We start from the raw sequence: 25,407 nt of genomic DNA, 5'->3' as shown, positions 1-25,407 counted from the left end.
TTTTTTGGAAAACCTATTCATGTTAAGAAATGATAGATGTGAGGAGCAAATAAAATCCTTAATATAGAGGAAGGAGAACAGTGGAAATAAAGAGAGACAGCTCATAAGGAAATCAAAGGAGGAGGCAGGGAATTAAATCATACAATTCAAGTAGGTTTAATTATATGTTGGTAATTAATAAGTGTTGGAATAGGTTAAGGGTTAGTCTTTAATTAAAGTAGTAGTACTACTACACTATTGTATGTGTCATGTGTGTTATTATTTTAGGTATAAGCATACAACATTTGGCAGGTTATAAAGGATTTAGGTCAAAGTGTAGGGTGGCCTCAATAAGGTCGTCAGGCCAGTTGTGTTAAACGGTGTAGCTAGCTAGGTTAATACTCTTAATAGTCTTTCAGGTGCACGTATATTGTGCATAATTAGTTAATTACGTTGTCAGTATGTAGGTTCATCTAATTAAGTCAAAATTAGTTGAATTAATAAATAAATAAAACACGTAGTTGGTGTTTTCAAGACACCAACCATTATATAGTCCTTTTATTTTGAGTTATACTAAAAATTTCCTATGAACATTATTTCTATTGCGATATATGAACTCTTCAATCTAAATCTTTGTCTTTGTGCCTCATGGACGAAGCTAAAACATTATTTGTGAATCACACAAAAATCTATGTATATATTGTTAATTATTGATTTACTTTGTCTTTCTTACGTCCATTATAACAAACTAAAAATCTCTTATAGCTAGCTAGCTCGATCAAAACACTTAGGGCATGTTCCGATTTACTGAAAACAACTGAACTAAACTGAAATAATTGGGGTTGAATTGAACTGCACTGAACTGAACATGATAGAACTGAAATGAATCATTTATGAAAGAAAAATAATTAGAAAATGAACTGAAATTAAGCCGAACAGAATAGGCCTTTAGAATTCTCATCAAGATTGGTGGAATGGTGGATAATAATATTGTGCCACTTCAAATTAAAACACATTAATAAAACCTACAACACATGCATATAAAACTTGTATAATTAATATATAACCCCTCAACTACCTAATAAAACAGCTAAACATCGATCTAATTCTGAATCCAGGTATCATCAGTCAACACCCCAACCTCCCCATGTTAAAGGCAAGATACTCAATCTTCATAATATCTTTAAAAAATAACAAGAGAAAAAACAATTTGGAAAAAGATGAAAAGAAAAAAGAAAAAAAAAACTACACGTGGAATTAAGCCACTCGATCTTCATTAACCAAAAGTGTCACTAGGTATTGTTAACTTATCATCCACTTATATTATGTTATTATTTGTGGATGATAAAAGCTAGTACATACTAGTGAAATCAATTAAATTTAGTTTAGGACCATTATATAAAGTATGTATATTATGGCGTTATACTATAGGCGTGACATTATTAAAATTTTAGTAGTATAATAGATGAATGCTAGGGGATTCTATATTAATTGTTCTTTATGTAATTAAGGTGGTTTTAACCTTTAACCTATGAAACTATTCTAGGGTTCACAGTTCACTCTTGTAGTCTTGTTTTGTACACTTGTACGAGTATCTTTTTAAATTATTCAACAATCTGATTATATTTTTTTATCGATTTACTACTCATATTTTATACATTATTGATCCACCATTCTCGTTAAATCTTGCTATATTCGTTCCAATATACTTTACTTTATCTTTTAGGCTAGGTTTAATTCACCTTGCTTTTTGATTTTTTACTTATGTGATCTAATCTAAATTTATATTTTTTTTTATTTGATTTAATTTATAACCTATCAAGCTATTCGATCTAGGGTTAACTCATGTAGTTTTTTGTTGCATTTTTTGAGTTATTCAACAATCTGTATAATTTTATTGATTTACTCATATTTTATATATCCATCATTTTCGTATGTAGGATCTTGCTAGATTCGTTCCAATACAGTACATAAGTTTATAAGACAAACTGCAAAACTATTCCCAAAATACTACTAGTAAACAGTATTCCGTAGTAATTTCTGCAGCAAAATCTACTGCAATGATATTAGGTTGGAATGTGGGATGATAGTATTGAGTTTAGGTAATCGATATGATGTTTTCTGCTCATTTTTAATGCCTATTTAATGTCGTGTTGTTGTGGTTCAAAAGATGGAATATAATGAACAAATATATAATTCAACTCTTATTTTCAAACTTCCTTTTTGTTTTTGTTGTTGTTGATTATTCATCAATTCATGTATTCACATCTTCTTTCAATACAAGTAACTAATTCATTTTAGCATGAATTAAGTATGGTGCGTATTATATATGGACTATGATAGAAGACAATGGCACGAGTTAATGGGGTGTAATTGTGTAATATTGATTGTAACTAAAATGTGTGTTGTAATTATGAATAGTAGATAACATCATAGTTACGAAGTGAAATTTGATTAAAGAGAAAAATATGATAAGACAACAAGACAAATTAATAGAGACAATAATGAGTGCATGTAATTGTAAAGGGTAGATAACATCATAGTTACAAAAAGAGGTGGATATAAAGTTGAGGATATGAGAAGATGTTGCGAACATGTGGTAAGGGTAAAATGTATTGTAAAAATCTTGAATATCACAAATCCTCTAAAAAGGCGGGTATACATAAATTTATTGTAAAACAAGTTCTTAATAAATTTTATCTTACAAATTAAATAACTTATTATGTATTAGACTAATAATATTAGTTTTATAGTATGTAATCACGTATTCATAACAAATTATACATTAAAATAAAATTCAAGTTAACGATAAATTAAAAGTTCTCTTTAATTGGTTAAAGTTACTATAAAAATAATTAACGTTATGCTCAAACTGACCACTTCATAATAAAATTAATGTACACCCGTTGTACACATACAAGACTTATTCCTTGAATATATAAAACTCGAGAAAAAATATAAAGGTCCCGAATTTGGGATACTCGTAGTATGAAAATGGATCCAAGGGACAGAGATGGATCAAGTAATTTGTTGTCGTTGCTTAATTACATATTCGCAGCTGCCAAATTATTATGTTGGGCCATTTTCATCGGCTTGTCTTTATATGCTTATTGCATAAGAAATGGCAACTACACTATGTGTTATCAAATTGTTTTGGATGTTGACTTGAGATTTGGAGTGTTCCTAAAAGATGCACATCTCTAAACGTTGCTATTAAAAAAGAAGTAATAGGACATTAGATCTGTAATCCTGGGTATTTAAACCTTTAAAATAGCAACTACAATGGCTTATGGTTGAAACATAAGATCGATTTTAATACTGTCATGCTTTAACAAATGCAGCATGGGTTCTCATACATAGCATGAGTAACTTTTTTTGTCACGTTGGCTATTAATACGATATTAAAGAACCAATTCAACAAGAAATGTGAGTAACGTAAATGATTACTCCGACATACCTGGATTGGTTTTTATTTTCTATTTCAAATCTCTACTCCGAGGATAGTAACTCCAGAAAAAAGATGCCTAGCTAGGGTTTTAAGACATATGATGGCAGCTCATACCAGGTAATATAAACCAAGATGAGCCAAAAACACAAGCATCTTCTTGGATCCATAAAGTAGAAGGCAGTGGTTAATGATATTTGTGCTCAACAAGTTGTGGAGTGAGTAGAGTGGTCCTAGACTTAATTTGGTGCTTTGCCTAGACTCCGCGTGTATGCAATGCAAACTTCAGATGACAGAATTATAAAGATGAAGATAACAAATGTTTTTTTTTTTTTTTTTTTATGATAATAATTCTTGGGAACCCAAAAATCTTCTACTTTCAATTACTTTGTACAAAATGAGACCTTCCTTTGTTCTTTTTGAGGTTTATAACAACCTGGATTTCCTACATCCTAGCTACTGCAACTGTAATGAGGCCAATGACTATTTATTCTTCTTTCGTTTTGAAATACTCGGTTATGTAATGATTACACTTTGAATTTTGACATGATGTATGTATTTTAAATTTTACTACTTATAATTTGAGATGCTAATGATTATAATTTGGAAAATGTTAAACATAGCCCTTAGGGCTATATATAATCATTAAATATACACTAAAAAATGTATAAATTTAGAAAATCATAAAAATATAAACATTAATTAGACTGATTTACGCATGTTTTTGTCATGAATTTTTAATTTTATACAATTTTCAAAAGTGTATTTAATATTTATATATAGCTCTTAAGTCTACATATAGCATTACCAATTTTACATTAATGAAAAAAAAGTAAAGAATTACCATTATTTTGTCTACAGTGGGATTATTTGAGAATATGTTAGTAATTTTGACCAATTACTCTTTCAATCTCTAATATTTCACACTATATTTTTTGCATTAAAAATGAAATAAAATTACTTACCAAAAATTAATTGGAAATTAATTTTATACTCACTTATCACTCGAGTGTCGTGTCATCATTTCATAAACCAACTGACCACTTGGGCCATATATTCAGGCAAGGCTACTAGAAGATTAGATGGGCTAGATATTACTCTGAATGTGGGCTGGACCTATAGACCGTTAAGCTCTTAATCATACTATAACTTAAGGTCAAATGCACCAATTTGGTTAAGCAACGGATGGAAAACAACGAAAACTTACATGCCTTTATTAGTACTTAAATTGCTGGCATACTATGATCACAAAGGCCAGTAATCTTCCCAAGCCAAAGAGCTAATGAGTTCAAATTTATGTTCATGCCCAAGTTGTTCGAATTGACTCCTCCATTCACTCTCTGCATGAAGAATTAAGTCGTCTTTCTTTCTGTAAGCAATCCCTAACTCAGCTCGCGTAGTATTTTGTGTAGCTGCAAGAGTTGTTTTCCGATCAGCACATTGATCCCAATATATGGGGTCAAGTTTAGTTGTGTGTTCTGTTTTCTTCCCCATTTTAGCCGTCCAATGATCCTCCAATGACTCGAACTTCTCTCTTCTAAACTTTTCTGATTCTGTAATGAATTTTGACCATCTAACACTTGCAAATTGCTGCAGCACATGCTTCACATCATGTTCAGATCTCTGAAACCACATTATGAAAGTGGATGAGTTTTCTGTTAAAAGTTTGTCAAAGCCCCCATTTAATACATCCAAGGGCTTATTGTGGTCTGTCTTAGATATGAGCACGTCTTCAAGGGAGGCTCGGCAATGCACTAGAAGAAACTTTAGTATACTCATGGCTAAATTTCTTGCATCTGTTTGCTCATCAGAGATGAGGGAGATTAGACTAATGCAGAGGGAGCAATATAGATCAATATCCGCATTGCTTGAATGGAAGATGATTTCTTTATGAGCATGTATTAGTTCCAAGACTATGCAAACATCAACCCGCGTTTCTTCTTGGGAAATAAGAGGATCCTCTCTAGTGGAGGCCAAGAAAGATGGAAGAAAACAATACAATACCATCCGATTTGTGCTCTTAAGGATAACATCAATTGGCCTACTTCCTCTCAAAATTGATAGCAGGCCTGTCCAAGGAAGGGATGATTCCTCATTTTGACCGTCTTTTTTTGCAGAATGGAGCATCAAGAAACAGAATTCTAAAACTTTCATCACAGCTGAAGGCTGTGGAAATACACGTATATAAACACAATCTACAATCAAATTGCAAAATGACCCTAAATTTGACCACAATATGTTCTTATCCAAAATTTGGCCATTTCTCTCATCACTATACAGAAGTCGCCTTTCTAAATAAGTCATAACTCTACTAAGGCAGAGTGCCTGGAAAGTTAGAGCAGATTCAGAATCAAGATATAAAGGACCACTCCATAAAATGCTTTCCATGATTGCAATTGAATTTACATGCCCAATTAAAGTAACAGAGAGAACTTCTGCTATAAGATCTAAGATAGCAGTGGCTCCTACTGAATATAATTTACCTCTACCAGTGGAATTGTCAAGTTCCAGCATAAGATGGGAGGTAGTTAGAAAGCTTGAATCTTCAGTAGACGTTGTATGAGAACCAAGCTTTGCAGAAGGTGATTCATTGCCTTCACAAGCTAAGATGGAATAACTGGTGGAAGTTGTCAAAACATAAGGTTCTATGACCAATTTTACAGCCATATACGCCCTGGGAGACAAGACAAAAAAAAAAAAAAAAGTTAGTACAAAAAAATAATCAATTCAAAATATCAAGGTTATTTTAAAAAGTCTTACTTTTAGCAAAAATAATTTTGAGTATTGATATAGTAGAGAGGAGAAACCAACCAACCTCACAATAGAGAAGTAAAGATCGACACAGCTCTCAAGAAACTCAGTCCTTTTACAGATTTTAGAGAAAGATGGAGTCATTTTAGCTGAATTAGCCATAAATCTCAGTATTGAAATAGCATCAGTGGCAGAGGCTTCCAAGCCATGTAAAGATGTAGTATGTGTCTTGTGATCCAAAGCTTCTTCACCACCTAATTCTTCAATAATATCCATGTTTGCCTCTGCAAGGTCCACATCAGAAGATTGAGAGAAATCCAAAGCTTGTTGAGCTAGATTTGGTTGGACTCTGAGCTGATCAAATACAAATTTCACCATAGCAACTATAGAATCTAACAGCCTAGCAAATTTCAAGTCACCAAATTCCTCATTAGTGAGCATTAATGCCTCAAAGTCCGAAATTCCAACTTCAGGTAACTTTGGGTATATAGGCTTGTTAAATATTAAGCAGAAGATAATATAATATATGTCAAGAAACTCATGGAAACTTGGAAGTACACGAGACAATTCTTCAAAGCCCCCGTTACTCTCAAATTTAAGAGGAAATGTGGGAGATGAAGTGAAACATAAACCCAGAAGGGTTATGATCCATATCATGCTTGTGGGATGAATTGCCTTATCAAGAAAATTTGCAATGAGCTGTGATGAGACAATTTTATGCCAATGCTCAAGCAATTCCTCTGAAACTATGGTCACTTGTAAATCTATGAGAGTCTCCAAGAGAATATTTCTCAAAGTCACACGCTTACTCATCACCTCTCTCGAGAATTGAGATGGTTTCATCACTTCAGGGGGTTCAAATGTCGTAAGAACAAATGATGTCACATTTTCCAACTCTGTGTCTAGAAACTTGTGCTCTAAGATGACTGCAAGTAGAATAACAAATTTCTCCAAGACAAGCACTTCAATACCATCCCTATGAAAAGCTGCCAACAAGTGCTCAACAATGTTTCTTTCACGTAGAACACCCAGATTATGATCTTTAAATTTATATGCAGACACCAGATTCTCGAAAAAGTTCAGAATTTCTAACTGGATGGAAACAGGGGCTGTCACCCACAGGGTCCAGTCTAGCAAAACATGCTCTACTATATCTACATCAGATATAGCACCAGAGATTAATAAATATGCCTCTGTATCATTTGAACACCCATCAACATAATTAGATGTTTTGCCATTTGTAAAGAAATCATTTATTTCTCCATGATAATTTATTGAAGAAAGTGAATCCTGATCTTCTAGATCAACTTCCAGAGATATGGCCTGGGGCATGGCTTTTGCAGATGAAATAATAGTTTGGCTATCCACCACCTTTAGGGGATCTTCAAACACAACAATCTTGAAGAGAATTTGAAGACATTTCATGTCAAAAAAGGCTATTTTCCTACCAAGGAACAGAGACAGTAACTGATAACCTTTGCAAGCTTTCATCTGTTCAGCCCTATGAAAATTCTGAGTTAGAGCAGATGCAAACAACGTCAAAGCTATATGAAGCATGTTCCTTGTTTCAGCAGATTCAATAGTAGCTAGAATAACAGCTATCCCTGTTACTGGGCAGACGACATTTCCAATTATACATCTTCTACAAATAGCGATATCACCATAGAGTTCCCCAAAGTGCGGTATGCCTGAAAGTTTTTGAAGTCCAACGAAATAAATAAGATAAAGAAACTAAATTAACTCATTATTGATTTAGATTTTGTATGAATAACTTTATTATAAATTAATACTAGTATGGAGTTAGTTAACTGACCAATTGAAGGAACAACAACAGACATAGGATCAACAAGATTGAGCAAGGCCAAAGTCTGTGATGCTGGCAGAGCTTCTATCCGCACTGCATTGAAAGCACAGAGGAGTTTCTTTCCGAAAAGTTGTAGCCACAGTTTTTCCAACATCTTCATATCCCAAATTGTCTCTGAGCCATCTACCTCGGGTCTCCCTACTTTCTCAATAGTGTATAATCTTTCTATTCCATTGTCTGAACTCGAGTCCGTGTTTCTCACTCCCTCGCCATCTTCATCACCATTAGAGTGAGAAATATCTGAACCTTGGAGTAGAGTTTTGTTTCCTCTAACAAGCATGTACATGAAACGAATAAAATCAGCAGAGAGTGGTTCTTGGAAAAGGTAGCAACTACGTAATCTCCATTGCAAGTAACTAACCCTTGCATGGTTTGCAGGTGTCCCAATGGTAATCTGCAATTCCCTTTCAGCAAGCATTGGAGTGTAAGCAAGTTCTGCAGTATCACTCAGCTTCCCATTAACATATATATGTACAGTACCAGAGAAGTGTTTTGCAGTCACGTCATCTCTATTACTTTGGACAATGGCAAGATGATACCATTCGCCTTCTTCCAAACCCAAGCTAGAAGAAGATAATAACAAAGTATTGTTTGTTGCAAGAGTCAGCACACCATCCTGTTGCAGAAAAAGTTCTTCTACAAATGAGTTTTCACTTGCTGTTGAGCTAACTGAAAACAACCTTAGTTTCATTGTTGCTTGGTGTTCTGTTTGCATTGATTTTAAGCCCCTATACTGAAACCAGCAAACAAATGAGTAGCCCTCCTTTGGTGACCATACCCTCTCCCCTAGCGATGCTACAATGCAAGCATGCCCCATATTACTCATGTCGAATTCTAAACAAGGTGCAAAAGAAGCACTCTCATAGGCCAAATGCTCCATGAATAACAGCCTTCCCAAGATGTTATTGAGATTATGGTTTGCATCTATGAGCCTCAATTGCAAAACATACTGAATGAGTAGCCGAAGTTCTGGAGGTGACAACCTGTAATCAATGTTACAAAGGGCATGGCATTTGTTTAAGTAAGTCAAAGATGAGTAGAAGTAAGTTCAAATTCATTTTTCATAATATACTAGATATAAAATTAAAGCACTATACATGGTGAGTTGCAACTCTTGCAAGCATCCATATAAGCTATCTTGCATCCCGAGATCAATGTTAAACAAGCTACTAAGGTTGTTATTTGACGAAAAGCTTCCTAACTAAACATTAAGATGCTCTTTAACCCACTTTTAAAAGAAAAATCCCTATGCACAATGATATAATCAAGTCAACTGTGCTCCAAGTAAACACTATCAACTAAGAGTTAAACTAATTTCCCTAAAAACCACTCGAAATCAAATGCAACTAAGAAGCAAACTTTACAGCCAAAATTCAGAACAAAAACTTAGACTCAATCAAAACCCAACAAATGAATGCAGTTATAAAGAAACAAGTAGAATATTTTACCTTGAAGGTAAATAATCATAAGAAGTGTCTGTTCTTGGTGGGACTTCAACAACTTCACTCAATTGAGATAAAGACTCAAACCCAACCTTCTCTTTGATATCCTTAAACAATGTGGTTACCCAGGACTCCATTTTTGAATCTTTAACTTTCTGGGTATGAAAATTTTGCAGATTTTGAAGGTTGATGAAGAAGAAGAAAGAACAAAAGTAAAGAACTTGAATGTCATGATCATGCTGTATGTAGTATGTAGAATAATGGGTTCAAATACTACAACGTGTAGGCCATCTTTCCCTTGTTTTTGGGGGAAATTAAGGTCAATCAACAATTTTGAGTTTTGGTGAAATAATTTTCATTGGGTCATTTTCTCGAATACATGGTGTGCATTATGATTAGTAGTGGTGATATTATATTATTGGGCAGAAGATGCTCAATCCTACCACAAATTGAAATGGTCGCATCACTGGCATGAATTAAAAAAAGAAAGGACTTTGCTTTAAATTAGTCAACCACACAACCTACGAAAAGTGATTTCTAAAATTCTACAAGAACATGGAATTCAAACCCCACAAAGATCTAATAAAGTGTAATTTTGATCGAGGAGTTAAAATATTTTTGAAATTTGGCATTTTGTATAAAGGTATAAACGGTTTAAATTGGGGTTATTACACCTAACTTCTACCAATTGAAATCATTTTTATTAAAATAATTTATTTTTTTTAGGAAAAAAATAAAAATTATTTTTACTAATTCTTTATACTACCTAATTTTTTTATTATTTATTTAGTAATTTTAATGAACTGAAATTATTTTTATAAAATTAAAATTAGTTTAACCTTTTTTTTTTGGGTAGTAAAGTGTGTGAACTACGCCTTATTCATCTAATTTTTATTTATTTAAACTTATATTTATCTTATCATCTTAACTTAGTCATTAAAAGATTTAGTATGAGCATGGTAGGAGCATAATAGATTGATAAGCTCATCTTAGTTAATTACAACGTGTATCTACTAAGGGCCTGTTCCGATTGACTGAACTGAGCTGAACTGAACTGGACTGAACTGAACTGAACTTATTAATTAGTGAATTTTTAACTACGGATTAGTGATCTTTGATTATTTATCGATTATTTATTACTATACATATGTGTATATACAAATGTACATATTATTATTATTATTATTAATTATTGATGATGATTATTATTATTATTTATTGATTATTATTATTATTATTATTATTATTATTATTATTATTATTGTTATTATTGTTATTGTTATTATTATTATTATTATTATTATTTATTGATGATTATTATTATTATTATAATTATTATTATTATTATTTATTGATTATTATTATTATTATTATTATTATTATTTATTACTTATTGATTATTATTTATTATTATTATTATTATTGTTAATATTATTGTTATTGTTGTTGTTGTCGTCGTCGTCATTGTAATAAGAGCTTAAAAGAATTAAATTTGGCTTTATATCATTTAGTAATATCATTAGCGTAAATTAAGAGCTGGACTGAACTGAACTGAATTTCAACGGAAGAGAACAGACCCTAATACTACATACTTGAGTCCTGAGAGTGAGGGATAGCTCAAGTGGTTAGAGCTTCCCTCCCGATCCTAGGAGGTCCTGTGATCGATTCTCACCCCTGCCCCTGTGGCTCTCTAAACATCAAAAAAAAAAAAAAAAACTAATACTACATACTACATACTTGACATAACTCGTTATATGGGTCTGATATGAAATATCCATGCTTATAAACTTGACACAAATTATGATATGAATTTTTCCTAGGCTCATTTTATGTATGATTTACTACAATACGAGACCCTAAATTAAATGGCAACTTGACCCGATATCCAGACCTACATAAGAATATAACCCAGGTGCCCTACTCTACCTAAAACCCATAAAATACGATAATTCCATAATAGATTTACTATTAAAAATTTTCAATATCAATTACATTATACTAAAGGCGAATTTGTTATAACACTTGTCAGGTTTTGATTAAAAAAATTCCCGCCACTTTTACTTTCCTTTTTTTAACAAATATTTATGAACTTTATTTTATAATATCCTATAATATTTAACTTTCAATTTGACAACTATATATAAAGTATATTCTACATGCATTCAATGAAAATATTTTGACAAATATTCCCTCATTTTTTTTTTTTTTAATTTTAATTTCTCGTACTCTGAATTTTCTAGATTGTCCAGAAATTTCTCACAGCTTCAAAACCCTCATTAATTATTCAAAGGAAAAATGCAACTGCATAAATAATAATCATCTTTATTAAGATATTTTTTATTTTATTTTATTTTTCAAGAATTGTTTTTTATGTCAATTATTCAATGTGATGACAATTTAATCACGAATTTATGCTCTCAATTTTTCAAATTTTTTTATTTATTTGGATTAATATACCTTTTGTTATTCTTGATATATATATTGATAAGAAATTATCTTAACTGCCTGCTCAGTTATTTCCTGATGATTTGCCATGAGTTGTTGAGTTAGTTTTCATATTTTCTGCTTAATTTACATAATTTTGAATAGCAATTTTCAATTACAGTGATGTTAATGTTTATGAATTCAAACCATTTTTGGTCATAGGAGTTGTAATTATTATGCATGCAGGAAATTTGAAATGTGATGAATCATGTACTGCTAAGCATGATGTAAAAGATAATAAGCTAATTGATAAGAGTATTGAACATTGAATTTTGGATGAGAAACTATACGACGGTTTTTCGAGTCATGAGAGTAATTAGACTATCACTTCTGGCTTCAGATTATAATTGGGTTGCCAAGCTGAACAATATTGTTAGGATATGTAATTATGTATTTCAATTTTAGATGAAGGAAATAGGGAGAAACTAATTGGTTAACTATTAAAGATTTAGGGGGCTTATGCTTCATCTATTTTGTATGTTGTTAATCATGCATGCTCTGGTTTATGTACAAGCTCCTTTATTTATAAAATAGGTAACAACAGAATGGAATTACACGTTTTTGAAGATTCACGGTTTGTTACAGATCGAATTAAAGTACTATCAGCATTCGGCTAGTTTGTACAGAGTCATGAATTGATGGGATGATACTGACTTTGTAATTAAGTTTTCATGAAACATCCCTTAGGAATGTCCGAGCTTAGGTTTTTCTTCAAAGAATTTCCTTATCACTTGTACATGCACCAAACGGCTGTAATAACTTGTAAATGGTTATGATTATCAATGATTAGAGGTGAATTGTTTATCAGTGGGGATGCGTTTCCTTGTACATTGACATAGGAAATTCCATGCAAAATTGCACACAAATGTCATTATACCTGAGATGAACTTATACAAAACAAGCCTTGAAGGTTTAATTTTACAATAAAAATAACAATCATTTAAGTATCCTATTCGCAAGGGATGGGGGGTCAAGCTGTACATGTCTGATCACTAATCAATGGACTAGTCGATACAACAATTAAGCTTTAATAATAGAAACAAAAAATTCTATGATTATATCTGATGAATATGTGTTGAGCTCTGGTTATAATACTTTTCGAATTGATCTGGTTTCAAGACCAGCATCTCTATGAATGGACTTTCTGGCTTTGGCTATGGTTTTTACAAGAGTAGTAAAAATGGGTTCTTCTGGAACAGGTATGAGTTTAACTAGAAAGGCAATGGGCCATGAGAAAAATGAGATGATTATGCATGCTGCCCATTCTTTCCAGTTCAAGCTCACTGTATTGGCGAAATTTTTCAAGAACTCGACCATCACAGCCTGAAGGATGATTTCTATGGCAACAATTCCAAGAAACAAAGGAGTTTTGTGGATTCCTTCAAATATATTTTGCTTTTCCATTCTTCTTGAATTGAATTCGTTGAAAACTTGGCACAGAACGAATGTGTTAAATATCAGGGTATTCTTTTTGTCTGTGGATACATTAAAGATAGATTTACCTCTGAACTGCAGGATCAGTAGCACTGAGATTTGATACAGCGATTGGCACAAGAGATTCCTCCACATAATGTTGGTTATGAGGGGTGCTGTCCTTCCAACAGGTGGTTTATCGAGAAGCTCTTTGGTAGGACGCTCTGTGGCAAGGGCCAGAGCTCCTAATGTGTCCATTATGAGATTAACCCACAATAGTTGGACTGCTGTCAGGGGGACTTCTCCGGCTGAAACTGCTGCTATAAAGTTGATTACCAAAGCTGCCACATTTACTGTAAGTTGGAATTGGATGAACTTTTGTATATTGTTGTAAACACATCGGCCCCATCTCAGAACGGTGGCAACGGTGCTAAAATTATCATCTAGGATGATAATATCGGAACTCTCTTTAGCCACCTCAGTGCCTTGAATTCCCATAGCAAGTCCAATATCTGCTTCTTTTAGAGCAGGTGCGTCATTGGTTCCATCTCCTGTAACTGCAACCACTTCCCCCCTTTGCTTTAAGCATTGAACCATCAGTAGCTTATCAAGGGGAGATGATCTTGCCATTACACTTATTTTGTCAACTCTTTCCATTCTTTCTTCATGTGTGTAATTCCGAAACTCTATTCCTTCCACAACTTCACCTTCCTGTTGTTGGTATCCTAGTATGCCACATTCTGCGGCTATGGCTTTTGCTGTGAAAATGTTGTCTCCTGTAATCATTTTGATTCTAACTCCTGCTCTTTTGCAGACATCTACTGCATGCTTAACTTCTGGACGACATGGATCCTTCAGACCTACAATCCCCAACAAGGTCAAGGCTTCTTCTTTAAGCTTTGGCTTAGCTGTTTCCTCGTCGTACTCCACCTCTTCTTCTGAGACTTCACTATGAGCAAATGCAATGCAGCGAAGACTGCTGGCTGCCATGCCTTCAATTATCAGCCCAATACTTCTCCTTCCATCTTCATCCATCACCTTTTTTATTCCAGCAGAGGTGTAATAATGGGAGCACATTGCTAGAATAAATTCTGCTGCTCCTTTCCAGTGCACGTTGATAGAACCGTCAGATTCCTTCCTCATCATTACCCCACTTCGCTTCTTATTTGAGTTGAAGCTTTCAACCTGAAGAATTGAACTGCTTTGCTTTATTGTCTCCATATCCATACCTAATTCCTTGATTGCCCAAGATAGAATTGCTTTCTCAGTTGGACTTCCTGAAATCTCAGGTACTCCTCCCTGATAAGGTATATATACTACACCCGTCGTGTTCAAAGCAACTCCTTGTTGGAGCAATTCAAGAACACTGGGAGCAGTTACTCGAGTGCCTTCTTCTTCTCCAATCCAAGCCTTGGTCACTTGCATCTGATTCAACGTCAGAGTTCCAGTTTTGTCAGTGCAGATGACCGTTGCAGACCCCATAGTCTCACAAGCCGAGAGCTTTCTCACCATCGCCTGATCAACCATCATTCTTTTCATTGAGTAAGCAAGCGTGAGCGTCACAGCCAATGGCAGGCCCTCAGGAATGGCTACAACCACAATGGTGACTGCAGCAGAAATTATCCGAACTATGGAACTGAGTATGGAATTGATCCCTGTTTTGCTACCAATATACTCTTTTTGCCCGTCCTCACCTCGGGTGTTCCCTGTAAAATACCTTACAAGTAACACCACGAGGACAAGTAAAGCGACAATAAGACCTATCTTCCCTATTGCTGAGGTCAATGCATCGAGCCTCACTTGTAGTGGAGTTTGTTCATTGGTATCACGATTAATTGTGCTCATCATCTCTCCCCAAGATGTGTTCATCCCAACTGATGTCACCAACATTCGTCCATATCCATCACCGACCTTTGCACCTGAGTGAAGAAAAGGGTTGTTTGTATGATTTACCTCAATGTGATCACTTTCTCCTGTCATGCTTGACTCATCTATCAACAAGGATTGTCCATCTACGAAGAGTCCATCTGCCGGTATTTGATCCCCAATCTTCAAGATCACTACGTCTCCAACTACGATGTCAAAGATGGAGACTTGTTGTGGCCTGCCATCCCTCACAACACTGATCATAATGTTATCGCTTATTTTTGATAGCTTGCTAAATTGTCTATCTTGTTTGATGTTACTTACAGCTGTAACAATGACAACAAGGAAGACCGCCAAGAAGATACTTCCTCCTTCATACCACCCTTCTTTAATGCCATGCAGCTTGATCCCAAACCCAAGAGAAAGGGTTGCACAAACAAGAAGGATGATTAGGGTGAGATCCTTAAAGGCATTCCAAACAAAATAAAGGAAACCCTTAGGACGCGGCCTCTTGTAAGTGTTTGACCCGAATTTCTCCTTTCTCCACCCAAGATCATTTTCGCTTCCTGAGATGCCACTTGTTTCATTCGTCTTGAGAGCACTGGCAATTTTTTGGACGCCCCCAAGTGTGTGAAGAGACTCGACTCTCTTCTCCCTGACAATTTCTGCAAGCTTTGCTGCATCTATGCATGATGAAGACGGGGTTACAGGGCTGTTTGGTTCAACATCAAGCACAGTGTAAGGCTGCTGATAACCAATACTCAGGCTAGTATTGTTGGCGAGGGAAAGAAATGCTCGGAAGGAATATATGGCTGCTGCTGCTATGTGCCACCTTTTCCGCGCTTGTGTGATGGTGGTGCTCACTTTATGAATCAGAGTACCACAATCACTATCCAGAACAAAAGCTCTCCCGTCCATTTGTTCTCTTCTTTACTCTTGAGAAAATAAGAAATGTGAAACAAAGTTTGATTAGAGGTGATCAACAAAATATAAGTGGCTATATTTCTTGTTCTTTTGAGGTTTGTGAACGCTGACTCTTTCTATTTGTTGTGATGAGCCGAATATGTTACTTGTTATTACTTATATTTGCTATCTGGTTCAGGAATATGCATTGCAGTTTCCGCTCAATGAAGATAGTCTTAACAACTGTCGATATGTCATGCTATCAAGATGTGACGAAGGTAAGAGGTAACACTGAAAGTTCTTGATTGATGATTTTCAATATCATTTTTTTATTCTTATTTTTAGACATTATCCTACTTGATTAGTCTCCAAGCCTGTTCGTCTGCTCAATTAATTACTATATATATTATTTCGCGTATAATACGTGTATTTAATTCAACTTTGGTATAATACGTGTAAATTAAATCAACTTTGGTTTACTAGTATTAGTTAATTGATCTTCTTAAGCATTGATCATATTGAGTATTGAATAATTTAGACATAAATTAGTGGTGTCAAAGTTTCATAAGACTGCAATTGAAGAAGTAATGGTTTCCCACTTTCGGAAGAAAACATTTGTTACACTATTTTATACAGGTAGTTCGTATATCCATTATTGCTTGATTTATTTCTTATATTTTACCACTTGGATAGGGTTCATTTTTATTTATTTATTTTGGTGCAAAATAAGAATATGCGGTCGATTATTATATACTACTCCGTAATAATAATGATAATGACAATCATTAGTAAGAATGGTGATTTAGTAATATGTAAAAGAGCTGTTATTACCGCGTTTTAGGCGGCACTGATTGAGAATGGATGTTTCAGGTGATTGAGGTGGTAGACTTGCATAACAAGCGAAGGATACCATTGAATTTATGGGGCCTTATTAAGCTAAGACTTACAAGTTAGAACAAACAAATATAATGTTGACCTGATATTAGTCATTTGATAATAATATATATGATGCTAGATTAGATGAAAGTTTTTCCAACTTACTTTTAGTTACCGACTTAAAACCATTCATATGTAGATTGATACATATGGATAAAAGCAAGACCTACCTTTGTAGGTTATGAACACTGTGACTTATTAAGGAACGTTTTGTTCATACTTATTGAGGGATTTGACGAGAATCATATCTCAATTTAGAAGGGGTAGAAGAATTCTAAGCCTATAACAATCGGATATGCGTCTTAAACACTAATTCAAACCTCATCGTTTGTGTTTTTCGTGTTGCATACTCCATCCGTCTCAAATTTGTTTTCAATGAGGATGTTGTTTACATAATCCTTAAGTAATTCGTATATTATATAATTATATGGTGCCATTATTAATATAAACACGGTTTAGATGGATATTCGGGGTAATATATTAATCTTAAATTGGCAACTGATTGATACCAATTATAATCAACCTACACAAGCTAAGTTAATGTGATGCAATCACGTTTGCCGTCGTATAATAAATATAGCATCTGACTTGCACTACTCCTAACAACGTGGTTACTTACATGAGTAGTTGAACCCAACTTCGTACTACTTCTTAAACTCTCTTTCTTTTCTCTTTTCTTTTATGGAAGTATTTATTATTTGTTATGGAATAATAGAAATTTAAAAGACTGCACTTTTTCCGAGTGCTCAGATAGTCTTAAAGATCGATGGTGTGCATGCGATACGATTTGATCTCAAGTCTTGAGCTCGTGTAATTTATTTATGTTCATTGGCTATAGTCGGTCTTGAAGATAAGAAGAGGTTCGATGTGCTTCTATATTACACAAGAGGATTAGAGTATAAGACGTTTTGAAGAATTACTAAATCAAACAATTCAATTGAGGAAAAATACTAGTGTAGCCAAAAATTAGGCTCTATAAGTTCAAATAAGTAGTCATTTGAAAATTATAGGGTTTATCGTGTATGACAAACGAATACATGGATTCATTATTTGCATTTATCAACACAAAAATTTGTGAATCAATAAACCCTATAAACAATACGGAGTGTTTGGGTCCAATTTAGTCCAATTGGGCCTGGTCACTGAATGATCCAATTAAAAGCCCAAGGTTAAGGTTCAACTCTCCAAATGTGCTAAAGTCAAAAATCAACATCCTCAAAGCCATGTCAAGGTCAGTCAACGGCCCAATCAGCTTGGCCCAGCCCAACTGACTTCCGGGCCCAATCCGCCTCCTTCATTAGCCAAGGTATAAAAGCCAACAATTTGGTCAATTCTTGGTAAGACAATAAAGCCTCAAGCAACTAAACTCTTGCACAGCTTTCTCTCTCTAATATACTGACTTAAGCATCGGAGGGGCCTTCCTCGGCGTCCCCCCCGAGGCTAGTTTACGTGTATTTGTTGTGCAGGAAACCCTCGGCTCCTGCGTCGTTCGGACCGAGACCAAGTTCCCTCAAGATAAAAGGATCTTCCGAGATTCGATTGTTTTCATCCGAAACAATTTGGCGCCGTCTGTGGGGAACGCTACTAAATTTCGCGTCAGTCATCAAACACTCCGGCAGTCGCCATGACTAAGAGTGGAAAGAGTTCCAAGAAGGCTAAGAAGGGAGGAGGCCGGATTACGGTGAGGGAACGCCAGCCGGTTTATCCCTCCCCGGAGCAAGCCTCTTCCGAATCGGAGGCCCCCATTTCTCCGGAAAGGGAAGCCTCAAGAGGTCCTAGCCTCCAGGAGGAGAACACCTCGCACCACACTCGGCAGCCGGGGCCATCCCCGAGACCGAGTGGCTCAGGTGCGAGGAACTCCCCGCCACGCCATAGCGTGCAATCCAGGTCACATCCGCGGGAGACTCCTCCCTCCGGACCCTCCACCGAGGAAGTGGCCAGAGCAGTGGCCATCTGCATGGAGTTCCTTAAAGCTCAAGGGGCTCCAATCCAGATGCCTGATGATCACCAGCCGAGAAACCTGAAAAGGAGGATCGGTCAGGATGATGGTGGACAAGTTCCACCACATAGAGAGCTCGGCCAGAGGTGGCGAGGGGACACCCGAAACTCCAGTAAGGAGAGGAGGAGGAACCCTCAACCCTCTGACCACTCCGAAGCTCAGAATTCCATGGGGCCCTCCAAGGACCCGGAATTCGCCCGCCAAAGCGTTCACGAACGCTTGGGTTCGAGGGAGGTGAGTGTGCATAGCCGCCTCACCTTCCCAGAGGATACCGGACCCCACCCAACCTTGTCTCAGCCGGGGACGAAAACCACTTCCACCTCTGAGAGAGGAGGGAGCGAGGTCCCTGAGGCCGGGTACAAGGGGAAGGCGGTCATGGTTCCATCGAACTCGCCCTTCCAGAAGTGGATTCTGGAAGAGCATGTGCCAACGGTCAAAATCCCGGCACATATTACTTACGATGGTACCTCAGATCCTAAGGATCACATTGCCTCTTACGAGGGGCACATGTATCTGAACCCGAGGTCTGAGGCTACCTGGTGTAAATACTTTCCTACGACCCTCAAAGGTGTTGCCCAATCCTGGATCACCAAAGGGCTCAAGGAAGGCTCCATAACCGGTTGGAACGACCTCTCCAACAAGTTCAAGAGCAAATTCTCTACGGCCAACCGCCGAGAGAAGACCACTGCAGAGCTAATGAGTCTGCAGCAGGCGGAGGACGAGAGCCTCCGCGACTATCTGACTCGCTTCAGCAACGAGTCATCCGGAATCACAAGCCTGGATCAAGGCCTGGCCGTGTTCGCGCTACGGAACGGCCTCCAAGCTGGAAAGTTCCTGGACTTCATGGTCATGCATCCCCCGCAGACCCTGGAGGAAGCCTTGGAAGCATCGGATAGGTTCATCCGAGCCGAGGAGTGGAACAGATCCAGGTCTCAGTCTCGTCCGAGAATTGACAAGCCGAAAGGGCAGCAGCCCGAAGTCTCGGCGCAGAGGAAAGGGAAGGCTAAGGCCTCAGAACCGTCCTCTGCTGCCGAGCCGAAGAAGGAAAGACACTTTCCCTACACGGGAAGGTACGATTCATACACTCCACTCTCCCTTCCCCGTGCTAAGATTTTCAGCACGACGAAGGACGAGGGGAGATTCAAAAAACCTCGTCCGTTGCCTCCCTGGCATCAGACGAGGGGAAAGGACCAGTGGTGCGAGTTCCATGACTCACCCGGACATCGCACCGAGGACTGCGTCCAGCTGAAGGACCAGATTGAGGATCTGGTCCGCAAGGGGTACCTGAGCCAATACCTCGCGGACAGGCGCGAGGAGAAAAAAGCTGAAAAAGATTCTCGGCAGGACCTCAACTTCGCTCGGAAGAAGGATAAGGGACCTCAGGGCAAGGAGTCCCTCGACATCCTAGTTATTTCCGGGGGAATCTCGCGAGGCACAGCCAAACGCCAACTGAGGGGTCTAACCCATCAGATTCATCTGGCTGAGCTTCGGCAGTCCCAGTCACCGGCGCCGAACATCCTGTTCACAGCCGAAGACTGTGAGGGGGTGGTATACCCCCACGATGACCCACTAGTAATCATTCTGGGCATCGCCAACCGCAACGTCTGGCGGACCCTCGTCGACGGCGGTAGCGGGGCGAACATCCTCTTCCGAGGAGCGTTCGACCAGCTGAGGATGGGAGCCGAGCACCTGGCCCCCGCACCCTACCCGGTGTCTGGATTCAACGGCTCTTCCTCGTATCCTGACGGGAAGATTACACTTCCTGTCACCATCGGCGAAGGCCGAGCAGCTAGGAATATCATGGCCGAATTTTTGGTCGTAGATGCTCCATCTGCATACAACGTGATCATGGGGAGACCCCTCATTCACGGCATTCAAGGAGTCGTCTCCACGTATCATCAAATCATGATATACGTTTCAGACGAGGGACGCTCCGAGAAAATAAAGGGCAGTCAAAAAGAAGCCCGCCGATGCAATCACCTCAAGCCATCCACGTCTCGCCGAGGCGACCGTGGCGATGGGGAGGAAAAGCACCGGGACCGAAACGCCAAAAAGCCGAGAGGCTCAGACGTTTCGGCTAATGAAGCCCCAGACAACGAGAAATCTGATGGGGGCCAAAAGGCTGACTCCGCCTCAGAGCCGAACGACTCTGATGGCCAGCCGCGGTCAGGAAAGTCTGCTAATATTGATAGCAGGCCGGAATTCGAGGAATCCAACTCTAAGAGCATGGAGACGGATGACCTGACCGAGTCAATAGAACTGACCGTAGGAGATCCGAACAGATGTGTTAGCATCGGGTCGTCACTGGAGCCAAACACCCGTGCGGCACTCGTCCAACTCCTACGGGCCAGTGGAGACGTGTTCGCCTTCTCAGCCGCAGAAATGCCCGGGATTGATCCGGACTTCGTCTCCCATAGGCTTAATGTCGACCCCTCCAGTCGACCCATTAAGCAGAAAAAGCGGAACTACTCCGCCGAAAAGAACCAGAACATCGCAGCTGAGGTCGATAAGCTCCTAGATGCTGGGTTCATTGAACCCTGTCAGTATCCGGAGTGGCTGGCCAATGTTGTAATGGTTCAGAAGGCAAATGGTAACTGGAGGATGTGCGTTGACTTCACGGACCTGAATAGGGCATGTCCCAAGGACTCCTATCCGCTGCCGAGGATCGACCAACTGGTCGACTCGACAAGCGGGCATGCTCTGCTCAGTTTCATGGACGCATTCTCGGGATACCATCAGATCTTCATGCACCCCGAGGACCGAGCTAAAACAGCGTTCATAACAAGTTCCGGGTTGTACAATTACAGAATGATGCCCTTCGGATTGAAAAATGCGGGGGCAACATATCAGAGGTTGGTTGATCAGGTTTTCGCCGAGCAAAAAGGCCGAAACATGGAGGTTTATGTTGACGACTCAATCGTCAAAAGCATAAAAGAAAAAGATTATGTCACGGACCTAGCCGAAACCTTCGCCACCCTCAGAAAATACAAAATGAAGCTGAATCCGAAGAAATGTGTCTTCGGCGTGAAGTCAGGCAAGTTCCTCGGCTTCATGGTCAGCAAGAGGGGGATTGATGCAAACCCCGCCAAAGTACAAGCTGCTTTAGACCTCCCCGAGCCGAAGACAAAAAGGGATATTCAGCGTCTAGCCGGGAGAATGGTTGCCTTGTCCAGGTTCATCTCACGAGCCTCAGACAAAGGGCTCCCTTTCTTCAAGGCGCTGAAGCTCCAAAATTCAAAAGGCATTGAATGGGGAGACGAACAAAAGTCAGCCTTTCAGCAGCTCCGTGAACACCTGGCTCAACTCCCAACACTGGCAAGGCCAGTCGTAGGAGACATCCTATACTTATACGTGGCGGTCAGTCCAGCCACGGTAAGCGCGGTGCTGCTAAGGGAAGAAGAAAAAGTTCAACAGCCGATCTATTTCGTCAGCCACACCCTGACGGATGCCGAGACGCGCTACCCATTGTTAGAAAAAGTGGCTTATGCAGTGGTGGTGGCTGCTCGGAAGTTGCGACCCTATTTTGATTCTCATCAAATAGCGGTTCTAACTGATCAGCCGTTAGAGAAAGTCCTCGGCAAGGTTGAAAAATCCGGTAGACTAGCAAAGTGGGCTTTCGAGCTCACCGAGTTCAGTATCGGTTATCAGCCGAGAACAGCCATCAAGGCGCAAGCCTTGGCAGACTTCTTGGCCGAGTGCTCCTATCAGGAGACTCTGGATGCAAGGAGGAAAATCTGGACCGTCTTCACGGATGGGTCCTCCACCGTGAACGGTTCGGGGGCAGGGGTCGTCATTACCTCTCCCGAAGGCAAAACCTTCGAGTATGCACTAAAATTTTCATTCAAAGCCTCTAACAACGAGGCCGAATATGAAGCAGCCATTGCTGGCTTAGACCTGTGCATATCGTTGGAAGCCGAGCATGTCTACCTCAAGACAGATTCTCAGCTGGTCGCCAATCAGATCCGGGGGGAGTATGAGGCTAAAGAGCCTTCAATGGCAGCTTACCTCACAAGGATCAAATCGACAGTTGCGAAGCTGAGATCTTTCGAAGTAGAGCTGATCCCAAGGGGTCAAAATGCTCAAGCGGACGCACTCTCCAAACTTGCAAGCTCAACTCTGACTGAGTTAAGCCGTTCTGTCTATGTGGAGGTGCGCCGAGAAAAGAGTGTAGCCGAAGCAATATCAATCTGCTGCGCTGCGCTCGAGCCGAGCTGGATGGATGACATCCTGGCTTATAAACTCAGGGACGAGCTCCCCGAGGATAGGAATTCGGCCTCCAAGATAAAGCGGATCAGTTCACGATTCCTCGTCTTCGGCGGCCAACTCCTCAGAAAATCCTTCTCCGCTCCATTATTGAAATGCGTGGGTCCAACGGATGCCGACTATATTCTCCGAGAGATTCACCTCGGCATCTGCGGAAACCACATAGGAGGGAGAACCTTAGCCCACAAAGCTCTCAGGGCAGGGTATTTTTGGCCTACAATGATCTCGGATGCAAAGAACATGGTCAGAAAATGCGAGAAATGCCAAAAATTTGCACCGGTAATCCATCGGCCATGCCTAGATCTCCAGCCAATTCTTAATCCTCTTCCATTTGCACAATGGGGGTTGGATATTCTGGGACCCTTTCCCGAGGCCCCATACAAAAGAAAGTGGCTGATAGTCGGAATCGACTATTTCAGCAAATGGATTGAAGCGGAAGCTGCTTCAAGCATATCTGAGCAAACTGTCAGACAGTTCATCTGGCAGAACATAATAACTCGGTTCGGCATCCCAAAAGTTTTTGTGTTCGACCACGGCAGACAGTTTGACAACCTGCCCTTGCGCCGATACACTGATCAATTCGGGATAAAATTGGCTTACTCCGCGGTTTGCCACCCTCAGAGTAATGGCCAAGCCGAAGCCGCAAATAAACAGATCCTTAACGCTCTCAGAAAAAGAGTAGAGGATCAAAAGTCCAAGTGGGTAGAGGAACTTCCGGGAACCCTCTGGTCACTCCGGACAACCGAGAAGGAGGCAACGGGGCATTCACCTTTTCAGCTGGTGTATGGATCCGAAGCAGTGCTTCCAGTGGAAGTGGGCTCAGAAAGCCTACGAGTGAATCTCTTCTCAGCCGAGGAAAATGAGCAGCTCATGAAAGAGTCCCTCGACTTCCTTGACGAGATTAGAGATCTAGCCCGAGAAAGGATGGCTGCACACAAGCTCAGAATGAGCAAGTCCTACAACCGAAGAGTCTATCAACGACCTCTCAGAGTTGGGGATTTAGTTTTGAGGAATGCTGCAGCTGTTCAAAAAAGTCGCATTCATGGCAAACTCTCAGCATCTTGGGAGGGACCTTATGAAATTTATCAAGAGCTTCAGCCCGGTACCTTCAGACTCAAACAAATGGATGGCACCGAGCTGAAAAACCATTGGAATGCCGATGTGCTCAAAAAATACTATGTGTAAATCCTTCGGATAGTACAATCTATGTAAGTACACTGATTTTGTTTATAAAAAGGCCATCGAGCCAGTATTCATTCAGATTGCGTGTATTCTTTAAGTCTTTATGCTTTCTACGGTTTTTCAAAAATTCAAGGTTTCATTCGGCGCTGTCCGGGGTATTGCATAATGATGCCTTGTACCTCGGCAAGCCGTAAAACCTGCCAAAAAAGGATACAAGCCCGAAGTATTGCATAGTGATGCCTTGTACTTCGGAGAAGCTGTTCCTTTGGGCAAAAAGGCCATAGACTTATCCGAAACATAGCCTAAAAAATAGGAACTGATAAAGCCCCGAAGTATTGCATAGTGATGCCTTGTACTTCGGATGAATCAGTTCCGGGTGGTAGTTGCAACTCTGAAGTATTGCATGATGATGCCTCGTACTTCAGATAAACTGCTGCCCCCGGCATGGTGTTTCGGATAGTTGTTCCCTTGGATGAATTGAAGAAAGTGTCACAAGAGTACCATCTCTAGAGTGAAAACTCTCAGGTGGGAAATCAGTACTTTAAAAACAGATGTAGAAAATAAAGCAAAGTGTTCAAAGATCCTCGGCTTAGCCGAGAAAAATTATCAGCCATTCCAGAATTCAGAAGACCTCATCTTCAGATTTCTGGGGGGGCAGAGGGAAATAGAGAAATGGCACAACTGATCTAATACCCTTCAGCTCAGCCGAAGTTTGATACTTATGTCAGTTTTTTCACAAGTTGAAAACATCCGAGTACAAACGGCAAAAAGAAGTCTCAGCAGAAATGATTCTCGCTAGCCGAAGTTCTGCACTTAGCAAATATTTGAAAGATCATTCAAAGAAAGCAGTAAAGTGCGAAGACTGGTAAAGCGAAGAAAA

General features: G+C 38.9%; 2 protein-coding genes across 2 annotated transcripts; both read right to left on the bottom strand.

Annotated features, from left to right (window-relative positions):
• Nucleotides 1-4,432: 4,432 nt before the first annotated feature.
• LOC110728968 (protein SPIRRIG-like) lies at nt 4,433-10,046 on the bottom strand. Its single transcript, XM_021908650.1, has 4 exons — nt 9,488-10,046; nt 7,989-9,022; nt 6,240-7,863; nt 4,433-6,098 (listed from the first exon to the last, which is right to left on the bottom strand). The coding sequence occupies exons 1-4, from the start codon at nt 9,616-9,618 to the stop codon at nt 4,670-4,672; spliced, it is 4,218 nt and encodes a 1,405-aa protein (XP_021764342.1). The 5' UTR covers nt 9,619-10,046; the 3' UTR covers nt 4,433-4,669.
• A 2,802-nt stretch (nt 10,047-12,848) lies between these two features.
• On the bottom strand, nt 12,849-16,691 carry LOC110728967 (calcium-transporting ATPase 12, plasma membrane-type-like). The gene has a single exon (XM_021908649.1). It carries the CDS (start codon nt 16,160-16,162, stop codon nt 13,052-13,054), a length of 3,111 nt encoding a protein of 1,036 aa, XP_021764341.1. The 5' UTR covers nt 16,163-16,691; the 3' UTR covers nt 12,849-13,051.
• Nucleotides 16,692-25,407: the final 8,716 nt, after the last annotated feature.

This window comes from Chenopodium quinoa, unplaced genomic scaffold (genome assembly GCF_001683475.1).
Source record: "Chenopodium quinoa cultivar QQ74 unplaced genomic scaffold, ASM168347v1, whole genome shotgun sequence".
Taxonomy (NCBI): Eukaryota; Viridiplantae; Streptophyta; class Magnoliopsida; order Caryophyllales; family Amaranthaceae; genus Chenopodium; species Chenopodium quinoa.
The sequence above is the reverse complement of the archived record's forward strand: the minus strand, read 5'-3'. Positions and strand labels throughout refer to the sequence as shown.

Bases quoted from the DNA above. Each gene is read 5' to 3' on its own strand.
- LOC110728968 (XM_021908650.1), bottom strand. From the start codon at position 9,618: ATGGAGTCCTGGGTAACCACATTGTTTAAGGATATCAAAGAGAAGGTT. The intron at 9,023-9,487 runs GTAAAATATTCT...CATTGATTACAG, and splicing joins TATGATTATTTACCTTCAAG to GTTGTCACCTCCAGAACTTC. The intron at 6,099-6,239 runs GTTGGTTGGTTT...CTTGTCTCCCAG, and splicing joins CTTTACTTCTCTATTGTGAG to GGCGTATATGGCTGTAAAAT.
- LOC110728967 (XM_021908649.1), bottom strand. From the start codon at position 16,162: ATGGACGGGAGAGCTTTTGTTCTGGATAGTGATTGTGGTACTCTGATT.